Source organism: Quercus suber, unplaced genomic scaffold, assembly GCF_002906115.3.
Source record: "Quercus suber isolate HL8 unplaced genomic scaffold, Cork oak 2.0 scaffold_763, whole genome shotgun sequence".
In the NCBI taxonomy this organism is placed as follows: Eukaryota; Viridiplantae; Streptophyta; class Magnoliopsida; order Fagales; family Fagaceae; genus Quercus; species Quercus suber.
The window spans coordinates 9664-21884 of NW_027070199.1; the positions used below are offsets into that span (position 1 = coordinate 9664).

At 34.2% G+C, this 12221-nt stretch overlaps 1 protein-coding gene across 1 annotated transcript; it reads right to left on the reverse strand.

Annotated features, from left to right (window-relative positions):
- Nucleotides 1–5766: 5766 nt before the first annotated feature.
- LOC112022325 (probable receptor-like protein kinase At1g80640) lies at nucleotides 5767–10122 on the reverse strand. Its single transcript, XM_024054889.2, has 10 exons — nucleotides 9796–10122; nucleotides 8742–8912; nucleotides 8366–8616; nucleotides 8136–8268; nucleotides 7989–8052; nucleotides 7796–7892; nucleotides 7591–7690; nucleotides 6603–6721; nucleotides 6414–6503; nucleotides 5767–6328 (listed from the first exon to the last, which is right to left on the reverse strand). Exons 1-10 carry the CDS (start codon nucleotides 9980–9982, stop codon nucleotides 6167–6169), a joined length of 1374 nt encoding a protein of 457 aa, XP_023910657.2. The 5' UTR covers nucleotides 9983–10122; the 3' UTR covers nucleotides 5767–6166.
- Nucleotides 10123–12221: the final 2099 nt, after the last annotated feature.

A 12221-nucleotide genomic window follows, 5' to 3' on the forward strand; every position in this document is an offset into this window, starting at 1 on the left:
TGAAAATTTTGGAAGAGCCACTGAGGGGACCAAAGGAAAATTCACTGGTCAAAATGGAGCACACTCTGCCTCCCAAAGGACCTTGGTGGTTTGGGTTTTAGGGAGCTCCAGAAATTTAACGATGCGATGTTGGCAAAGCAAGTTTGGAGGCTACTTGATGATAAAACTTCCTTGTTCCATCAGTTTTTGAAGGAAAATTTTTTTCCCAAAGGAGGATATTTTTACTGCGAAGGAAGGCAATAGATCTTTTGCTTGGAAAAGTATCCTAAAAAGTAGAGAAGTCATAAAGAATGGAGCCCAATGACAGGTGGGCAATGGAGAAAACATCCTCATCTACCAAGATAAGTGGCTTCCTAACCCCCAATGCAATTTTGTTCAATCCCTCCCAACTTTCTATGGTTGTGATGCTAAGGTATCAGTGCTGATTGACAAGGAAAGAGGTTGTTGGATTGATGATGCAATTAACAACAATTTTTTGGCTCACGAAGTAGAGGTGATCAAAGCAATTCCTTTGTGTTTCACTAACTCTGATGACAGGTTGTTCTGGCTGAGCAAGAGGGACGAGGTTTACTCGATCAAGGTAGGGTATAGATTGTTGGTTGAAGACGAATTGAGCTCAAGTGTGAGCCCTTTACCTACCCTCCTCTCGAGGAGCCCTTGGAAGAGTCTGTGGAAGGTAAGGATCCCAAGCAAAACTAAAACGTTGTTGTGGCGGGCAATATCTAAGGCCCTTCCAACCTGTGTCAACCTAGTGAAACGGAAAGTTTCAATGATGCCACATGCCAACTCTGTGGGCTTGAAGTGGAATCCACTCTTCACGCTCTATGGTCCTGCCCAAAACTGAATCCGGTTTGGGCTTGTCATTTTGGTCAGTTGAGAGATGATGCAAAGGAGTGCTCAACATTCCGAGAGCTGTTTCAAGTTTGTATGGAGAAGGGTTTCCCCACGAACTTGTTTGCCATGGTTTCGTCCCACATTTGGCTCAAAAGAAAGAAACTCAGACTGGGTGAACTGATGGCTAGCTTGAGAATGTTGAACTCTTTAGCAAGCGAAGACTTACTGGAATTTCAGTGAGCTCACATCATAGATAAGCCCCCGCTCCTGCTCGTAGTCTAACCAAGGGGGAGCCTCCCCCTGCAAATTGGGTTAAAGTTAACTTCAACGGCACCGTTTTTCAGGAGTGTGGTAAAGCTGGTCTTGGTACCATCATTTGCAACGACGTCGGTCTAGTTATGACTGCACTAACACAAATCATTCGCAATTCGAGGTATGAATTTGGGAAGCTACTCAGCTGCTTGTTTTGGGCACATCCTGTCCGACATCAAAACTCTGTCTCCTCACTTTAGGGAATTGGTTTTTAGGCATACTCATAGACAAGGAAACAAAGTTTCCCATAATCTTGCATGGGCTGCATGTAATCCATCTCCCCCCCCACCCCCCCGGCCGTACTTGGATGGAAGAAGTCCCTGTAAGCTCTGTTGATGTTTATCTAGCAGAAACTATTAATATATCGTAAGCCCCTCCCCTTTTTCTAGGGTCGGTTTCTCAAAAAAAAAAAAAAAACATTGTGAAGATCGTGACAAATCAATCTTCTTTTTGTTTTTAATTAATTTTTAGTTTCGCACTTTAACCTTAGTGCTTGAGACAAATCTCTCATTTGTCATCATGTATCTCAAGCTTGTTGGCTTCTTATACTTCTTTTTCCCTCTCAGAAGAAATTATTAGATGATGACATTAAATTAATCTAGAGGCAAGGATTAAGCCCTGTAACTATTTAGTGATTGATGTTGTGAATAGGTCAACCAAGTTCGTTGAAAACTTTAATGATAACATATAATTTTAAGAACTTTTTATAATAGGGATTTAAGAAGAAGAAGTTTTCGTTCCATAGGGAAGGGAGATTGGGATTTTATTTGCCTGATGTGAAGATGCTTAAGAGTATTTGATTCAAAGTTATGTCTTTATATGGAAGTAATTTTTTTAATAGAATCATAGAATAAGTTTTCTAGAGCTTTTAGAAGCAATAAAACTTAAATGTCTACTAGCAATAAATTTTCAATTGATTTATTCTCTTCTTCTTCTTCTTCTTTTTTGTTGATTACAAATCTCAACCTTATAGATTTTGTGTAAAAAGAGCGAAAGTGAATTGACTTCATCAATGCAAAACTATATTATAGAGAGCAAAACCTAACCCTATTATAATCATAGTAGCACTAGGTTGTGTTACCATCACTTTTAGAGCAAAATTGAATCGATGTCGGTTAGAATATAACCATTCCATCTATATTCCTTGAATGTGTTTGCTCGCTCCCATGTGAATACAAATGTGAGAGAGACAAGAGAAAGTGAAGTGTTTCTTTCCTCAGATCTACCAAGGCTTGCACACTAAAGTTCTTGGAACAATAAGGCAGCCATATCATGTTACATTCATGCAATAATGTAATTCAGAACATTATAAAATCATTGAGTTACAATGCCAGATGGACCAGAAAAAAGAAATACAGACTATGAGACAAACTAGGTGGAAAGGGATGATAATACAAAAGGATAAAACTTGCAACTGTCCTCATAAATGACTATTACAGGATACCTATTTGAGATATTAGACGAAAACAAAGGTACTGTCAGCATTAATAGACCGTGATTGGCTTGAGCACATATTTGTTCTCTGTTACTGGAAAGCATGGACAATGCATTTCGACATGACAAGACCGATATTGCAGAAATTACAAGAAAAAAAATACATTGCTTTAAATAAAATAAAATAAAGAAACTAAACATGTTAATTAGCGTCTGAATGAAAATCTCGAATCCACGAGAAGACCCTTGAATCTACAAGGTGATAGGATTTTAGAATCCACTATAGAGAAATAGACAAAATCTATATTATTTTATAAATCTAAAAACTCTACTACCTTGGAGGTTACAATATGTTTAAATAGTAAAAAGAAATCCTTGGACGGCTAGGAAGACGCCCAAAAACCCTAATTCACACTAATCACGTAATTAGGTGGCAAAATCATAATTTTTGCCAAAAATAGCGAAATTGAAATAACTGTGGAAATTGAAAATCTTGTCACTAAGAGACATCTCAAAACATGCACGACCTTATTTTGATATTTAAACTAAAAGTTATTAAGTAAAAACAAATATTACTAAAAATAGCAAAAACATTGTTTTTGAGGTCTTAACGAAGGAATTCGCCTAAATTTGGGCGACCCTCAAGATAATTTTGTGTCTTGATCAAAATGCTATTTCCCATCAACTTATAAAATTTCATGCAATTTTGACATCGTTGCCAAAATTCATGTATTGTGAATTTTCGATGCCTTTTCTATTCCGAGAAGGCACGTGCTATCTGTTTTACATCAAGATCACATGTTGGACATGGTTACAGGCGTGTCCCAGCCTTTTTTTTGGGGGGGGGAGGGGGAGGGAGAATAATAGACACGGTCGGGGACATGATTGGAACATGACTCGTGCAAAAAAAAAAAAAAAAAAGAAAAAAAAAAAAAACTGAAAGCTTGAAACACACTGTACCTCCGAGTCACACCAACCTCCACCTTCTTCTTCCCGCTCAGGATGGAATTAGGCCAAATCTATTTCTATTTTAAGATATCCCCCTTTTGCCCTTTTATTTTGTCCGCGTATGCTTAGGCGAGCTTCTTGGATCAATTTCACAATGCCACACGCGAAACATTTATCTCACCTTCCCACCCACATGAGTAACTTATTTTTAAATTTGTTTTTTACGAGTTAAATTTTTGTTATTCTTTTTTCATTTTTATGTTAGACAATATAAATATGTATATACATATATATATATCTACAGTACCCGTGTCTTAATTTTTTGAAGATGACCTTGTTGTCGTACCGTCCCCGTACTATAGGTGCTTCCTAGATAAGTTATAACATGAACTCAAATAATTTTTACATTTTTATGATAACAAAATGTTTAATTTCCTTTTTAAACATGATGGTAGATGAAATAGTGTGAGTTTGTATTGTTGTGTCAGGCTAAGAGCTTTGAGCTGTGGACCTCAAGTGAAAGAGATGTAGGTGAAAATTTTTAAGGATTACTAGCATGTAAAACTTGGACAGTGGCGCTAACAATAGCGATTCACAATGTAATATGTATGATAGTTCCCAAGCCTGTGTTCTTTTTATACGGTTATGGATAAGTTAATGCGCATAATGTTAAGATAAAAAAGAGATACAGCAAAATGTGATCATGTGAACAATTTTTAGTAGCTATGGCAGTAAAGAGTAAAGACTGGTATTAGCCAACTTCAAGGCACTTAAAATCACAAGCAAAATCTAGCATGAGAAGTTGAAAATTCATGGTTGAGCAGAAGCAATGGTTCAACATAGAATCCTTTAGTTGAAGAAGATTTGTTAGAATATTTTTTTAAATGATTAAATTCACCATCTTCTTTTTTGGGCTGAGAAATTAAATTCACCAAATGGTTTAACATATGAAGTAAGCTTTTGGAACAATTAGTTATTTATCAAATTATCATGGTCTTGATTCTCAAAAGTAAAAAAAAATTTATCATGGTCTTAGAGCATGTGTTTTTGGTTTGAATATTATCTCTACTTTATTTCTCATTTAAATTTTTATTTTGAAATTTCACATGTTGGACCTCACAAAATAGGGAGGAATTTGGGCCCACATATTAACGGTAATGTTAAAATATTAATTTAACTAGGCTTACAATAATTAGGACCATGCATGTTCAATTAATGCAGACAAGTAACAATCATGTGTTGAATCCAATGAGTTCCTTAAAAAGGGTGTTAAAAGTATATGATTAAATAATTAAATTTACCATTTTTCAATAGTTGCTTTGTAGAAAATCAATAATTTAATATAGTATTAGAGCAGGAAATCAAGCATATTTGATTTTTGTTTTTGAGTAGAACTAATCTAGATTTCTTCAAATTCAATACATAATGATTATAGGGCAGCGACAAGACCTCATTTTTTTTTTATATGGTATACCACGAATGGTTTTATTTATTTATTATTTTTTTTTTTTTGAGATAAAAGTTAGAAGACAGAGGAATGATTGACATAGGATCTTGAATAGCCATATAATGAAATTTGCTACTATTCTGCAATTTTGTGAAATAAAGGTCCCATGTGGTAATATGAACTTCTGGGAAGACTAGCTTCTAATCAATGCATTTTTCAAAATAAAATAGAGCTTGTTACATAGTAGGATATTTAACCTTAGGTACTTCGACATGAGACAATCAGCTGACTTATAGGGGGGAAAAAAAAGACCATGAAGCAATCTGGTGTACCTCGCTTATACATGAAGTGCTTTTTAAGTAACCTTTATCTATCAACCTATCTACTGTCGTAACTTGTCATTTTGGGAATGAAATGTTGAGAAATTAATGGATCTATTTGTGTCAAGGTGCCATACTTCTTGTTGTGAGTGAGATCCCACAAGAAGTGAGACCTGTGCACCTCATCTTTGTCTCCTTACCTTTATTCTGTTTTAATGCTACTCTATGTTATCAATCCTTTCCTCTTCACTATAATCCCTTGTTAAACAACTCCTAACCCAAACCCACAACTAGCCCTTCATAAATCCTGTCATTTTTACTACTATAACAAGCTGTCCAGAATAACTAATAATGGAAGTGATTGATGCTCATTATCTGCAGTTTTAGCTACAATCCAACATCAACATCAACAACCAAAGAACAATGACGAATGTCATATCATCTGTGCTGCAAAGAGTTAAGACTTAAGAGTGCCCCTCCAAATACCAGTTTACGTATTATAGGATAAGAAAAATACAGATTTCAGAAATTTTCCATTCTGATAATACCTTTTTTATCCCCTGTTGGTTTCTTGATAAATACAGCTAGAGAGGGAAATCTGTGTCTAACCTAAAAGGAAAAATGTTCTCAGATTGTCATGGAAAAATTACATCAAATTTTAGTATTATTTACCCCAAAAAAAAATTGTAGAATGGCTATATTGCATAAGAATCTCAGGAGAAAAAGTATCTGAAAAAGAAAAAAGAGAAAAAAAAGAAAAAAAAAAGAATGATCAGGAACAAGAGGAAAGGTATCCAGTGATTCAGATGATTGCCTTGATGTAATTATAAAATGTGACAATGTGTAAGAGTCACAAGCAACATATCTGCAATCAGTTGGAAGGTCCAGGGCAGACTGGCTTAGTAGGTTCTGTAACTCTGAGTGATCCTCCAAGCTCAATAGGGACAAGAGGGATAAGCGAGTGCAGGATATCAGTTATCAATGGCCTGTAACTTGGTTCTGTTTGAACACATAGTACAGCCACAGCAGCAACCTGTATTAATTACAATAATTAGCAACTAATACAAGCACATAATGACACATAAGTAATCGAATATTAATGTTTTTATTCAACAAACCTGATATAAATGCTTTAGGTCCATCATGTTTCTGATTACAGGATCCACAATCTTTGGAAGCTTTGATCTGTCAGTAAGCTGAGGCATAGCCTGCAAGTCAAAGATGATTCAAACACCAAGCACCATCAGAAACCTTCTTGAAATTTAGTACATAAAAGGAAGCTTGGTGGGATTTAAAAGAAGACTTACCCATGTGACAATAGATAGGCATTGACCTGGGGCAAGATTCTCCAACGGCTTTCTTCCCGTTAGGAGTTCTAGAAGGACAACTCCAAATGCATAGACATCACTTTTATCTGTTAGTTTCCCTGCAACAAATAATCTTACAATTTTATATACAAGAAAATGCCTCATAATTAGGTTCTATTTGGATTTAGAAAACTAGATATAAGGGGACACATTAAAACAACTAACTCTTATTACACTTGTAGCATCCAAATATTGTGTAAATTACCACTCTATGAAAAATGAACAAATAGAATTCCTTCTCCGTCTTTTGCAACTTGGCAGATATTATAGGTTCCTTATATCTCAATAAAAACTCAAATCATGGAATAGGCTTAGAATAACATACATTCTTAGCATATTCCAACAGGAAAAATGATAATCAATTTAAACAACTTCTATACTATTACAACTATGAAAAAGGCAAATTAAGGTTTGGATGTTTGGTACTAAGGCTCTTCAAGGGTCAGAGTGACATGAAGAGTACACAATTAATGTAATTCAAAAGGATCATCTACCTGAGTTCAGAAATTGCTGGGAGCCGTTGTATGTATGTATTTCACAGATTATTTGCAATATTTGTGATTAACTTGATAAACTTAAGCAGCTAATATGCAATTTAGAGACAATTCATATCATCCATCAGCAGCAACTCAATGCATATATTTGAAACATCCCACTAATATCTGAGAATAATTTCAGAGGGCCAGCCCGCCCCCCCGGGGGAGGGGGGGTGTGTGGGGGGGGACTTGAAATAAGAATTATAAAGAATGACAAAAAAAGAAAAAATAAAATAAAATTGTTCCTATCAGAATAAGGAGCATGTCAGCACATTAACAAAAGTTTTAAAGATTTCACAAAAAGACTCAAGGGAATATAAAACAAACATACAGATAATACAAACCAATGATTATTAGTATATGGGTGGAAAGTCGTGTAAAGTCTAGCATACCATCCAAAAGGTATTCTGGTGCCACATAATCCAAGGTTTCTGAAAGCTTTAAGTTATTGTTTTCAGTGCTAGAAGTAACCGCAAGGCCAAAATCTGATAGCTGAATCAAGAAAATCTCATTAAAGGGATAAACATCCTCAAAAACGTGCCAAAGAACAAAAATATGTGTGAATTCCAATTTCAATGAGTCACATATAGATCTTACCTTAGCATTGAAATTGGAATCCAGAAGAATATTAGAAGATTTTATGTCTCTATGAACCACAGGAGGATGCGAGTGCTCATGAAGATATTCTAATCCTCTAACAATATTGATAACAATACCAACTTGATTAAAATAAGAAATGGGAAAAAAAGAAGTAGATAAAAGTAGAAACATAATGAGCAAATGGACTTACCTAGCAACATCAACAGCTATTTTCATTCGCAGATGCCATGTTAAAGCTGATCCTTGAGTAGGTCCTAAATCATTGAGAAAAAATTAATACAATATGAATGAACACATAAAGTTGTTCTTTTGGTGAACATTGACAGAGAACTTATACCATGCAGTTGAGTTTCCAATGAAGCCTTCTCCATCATTTCATAAACAAGGAACCTTGAATCTCCATAAATGCAGTAACCAAAAAGTTTAATAATATTCTGATGCTGGATTTTACTCAACCAATTCACCTCATTCTGCAATTCCACACAAATCAATTAAGAAGAAAGTATTAAACAAGGAATTCAAGTCGCAGAAAATTGAATCCCAACTAAATTTAAGAGATATCATTACTTCAAATTCTCTTTCCATGTCTTGAGTGACACCATCAATTCTCTTAACTGATGCAAGCAATTTTTCATCAAAATGAGCTTTATAGATATGTCCACAACCAGCCTCACCCAAATGATTACTTTCTTGGAAATTGTTTGTTGCTGCTTCTAATGATGGATAATCGAATATAGCAAGAGAACCTTTACTATTGGCCATCCTCAAGGAGTTAAACTTAACCATAATTGGGTTCATTGAGATCCCTTTTGCAGCCTCTTCAGATCATTTTAAAAATAGATAAAGTACACAAAAAAGAAGGAAAAAAAAAGGTTAAGAGCTCAACAAAGATACGAGCGGGGGGAAAAAATGTTGACAGCAATTTTCAAGGAATAGAGGATACCTAAGCTCTTTCGGCTTTTCTTATTGGAGTTCTTCAATTTTTTCTGTCTATAGATCCAAAAAAGTAATAAAAACAGCAATAGTCCACCAAGGAGAGAGGAGGCAACAATGAGCGCTATAAGAATTTTCTCATTCAAATCATGGTGGTGCACTACTCTAATCTCAGGCTCTCCTGTTTTAACATAAGAAAACTATGTCTAAACATACTGATTGAAAAAATATAAAACTAAGCAAAAAAAATTAAGAAAAAAATAAATTGATCAACATAAACATAAGAATGTGTGATACTCTGTGTAATCCTATGACTGCTTTGCATAAAATAGATATAGATAACTAATTCCTCTAGAAAACCACAGAAATTATGACATTGGAAAAGAGATATCTAATTTGAAACTCGAAACCAAATAATTAACTATCATGAAATAAGCAGTGAAAATTTTCCAACATCATTAGTTAATAATTACCATCTTTCCTTTCTATCTTCTGATTTTCTTTTCAATTTTTTTTTTTCTCCATCTTTCAACTAAAAAGAAAAATTACACACACAGTCATCACAACTAAGCAAGGTAGTCGTATCAGAACAAAAATACAATTCAGTGAAACTTTTGGCTTTAACGAAATAAAACAACAATGAACAAACAAACTAAGCTTTGCAATTTAGTTATCTTACATTAGATACATTTTCTTAGCAACCAAACAGGGCATAAACAAAAAGGGAGAAAAGAGATTAATCCCATAAAGTACAGTTGACTAAACTTGTAAACTTTCCTTTAGGTTTTCAAAATTGAAACGACTAGCAAACAAAGATTCAAATTTTGAAGACCTTTGTACTGCATTGTCAGAAACCAGACAGAGCAAAAGTGTATTATCTCAAAAATGTCAAGAACAAAAATCTATCTACTTTAGTCTGGTTTCAAATTTGAGTTTTGATTGTGAACCAAGGCAAGGCAAACACGTTAATCCACATATAAGCAAATAGTGAAGAAACCAGAGAAAGTACATGGTGGTGTGGAACAAAGGACATAAACAGAAAATCCTCTGCATTGTTGAAGTACCTGGAGGTTCAGCTTCCATTTTAACAGGAAATTGAGAACTGGGAATTCTCTCAGCAACAAAAAACTGCTTAGAAATGGAGGGTACAGGTCTAGGAGGCTCTGATCTGGCATCAATTATAGCTGAAAACAAAGTGTTGCTTAATACCCACATAATAAGTAGTAAACTAAAACAACTTAGAAGATTCATGTCACTTTTTTTTGGTAGGAGAGAGAGTGTGTGTTAAGTGTTAACGTAAGGAGTTTGAGAACTTCTTTTGTTGTCCAAGTTTGAAACTTATGTATATTCTTTTATCTGTTCTATTGACATAAAAGGCCAAAAGAAGTGTAGCAGGGAAACCAAAGGAAACACCTTTGTTTTTAATAAATATGATCTGTATCTATCAATTCGGTGCGACAGAGAGAGAGTATGTGATAGCGTACCAATGAATCACGTGGCAGTTACCAAATGGTTAATGAGTCAAAGTCCTAAAGTTTGTGGGACTCAGAGGTGTGGGGGATATGGGCGATGGAAAGAAGAGCACACGATCGAGCTCATCGACATTAATTAAATTCTTTGGAGATCTTTTTAGATTTTTTTTTTTTTTTTTTTGGTAGTTTTGCACTTTCCTGCCACTAGTAATAGTAATAGTAATAGCATTTTAGTTTTTTATCTTAAAAAAAAAAAAAACTAAAATATTATTTCCTTTTCTAAACTTTACTTAAAGTTCATTTTTTTTCGCACTTTAACTTTTAAAAGTTTATTTTTGTTGCCTCTAAAAATTATTGCAATGCTTCATTTTCTATCTTTAAACTCTAAAACTTATCTTCTTCTTTGTCAAAAAAAATTTTTGATCCCTAAAATAAAGAAAATTTTTCATTTTTGTTCCTATTTTTATCCCTAAAGCTCTCTTCAAAAGATTAAGGGTAAAAAAAACTAACTTTTTAAAGTTTAAAATCCAAAAAATATTATCATTTTTGTTTTAAGGAAAGTTATTGTCTCTCCTGTCATTACAAATTAAAGTAACAAAAAATATATTTTGAAGAAATATATAAATTTGAACCCACAAGTTAGTATTTTTAATATGCTCAGTCTATAACATACTCTCATGTGTATAATTTGAAGTTTTATTATCATTGTTCATGTTATTTTTCTTTTTTCTTTTTCGTTTGAATGTTCGTGTGATGTTGTTGATCGTGTCCATTTGGCATCCTGTTTAGAAAGCACACATATTTTAATCTCACTTTATTTTGAAAGTATAATGTTCTCAAACAATCTACTTTTAAAAATCTTTAAAAAAAAAAAATGTTATACCAAGTGGGGACAATAAATAAGGGAGAGAATAGAGAAGAAGAAAAGTGACATTAGAAGGTGGGGGCAAGGGTATGGCAAGTTCAAAGTTAACCATAGTTTTGAAACTCAAACAGTTAAATGAACTGGGAAAGGGAGAGGTTCAAATTTTTTGAGGTCGAACAGAGATTTAACCGATGTCAAACCATAATGTGTCATTTAATTTTTAATATATTTGATACTTAAATTGGTTTATATTTATTAATTTTTCATTCCTGACCAACAAGATGTGCATGGCCTAATAGTTTGCATGCTAGAGATGTTATTTCACTTGCTGAGAGCAAGTTCAAGTCTTGGCATAAAAACAATGAAGTTAACCTAGTTGAGTAGGCTTTACTAAATAATTAATTTGTAACACACGGAGGTTGCAACAAAAATGATAGTCATAGAAATGAGAAATTCTAGAAATTACCTTACAACATTTGAAGACCACCATTGGATTAATTGGTGCGCAATCTCAAATTTTTATTTTATTTTATTTTTCCAATATTTTAGTGGAATTGGAGGAAACTATTAAGGTTTATGGAAAAGTGAATGATTGTGGTGGGCCTTTTTTGCGTCTTGGGTTGGATTGCTCATGCCTTACTGTGGTCCTATGATTCTGAGGTAGGAGAGTCGAGACTGGCCTAATTGAAACTCACCATAGGCTAGATTGTGCGCAAGTTAAAGCCCTAGCTGAAACCTTGGGGGTGTCACGTGCCCATGGCAGGAAATGCTGTCACAAAAAACGTTATAGCGGGCAAAACATGATACAACAGAATAACCAAAATATTTTTCGCTAACAATGATAATGCTTAAACAGTTCCACAAAGAAGAAAAATGATGATGTGATTATGGCAAGAATAGATTAATAACAAGAAAATAGCATTAGTCCTTAATCAACCATAACAAAAGAAAAAAGGATTAGTCTGCCAAAGGAACAAACTTGACTCCTTGGCAAATTCAAGCAGAAAAAGGGAACTAATCTCCAATGTGGGTAACCTCAAAGGGAAATCTTGCTATAGAAATTACTCACTTTGGAGAATTGACCTAAGTGGCTTAATCTTAGATTCTTAACTTGCTAAAGAGTGGGCTATTGAGAGGGAGAGAAGTGGTTAGA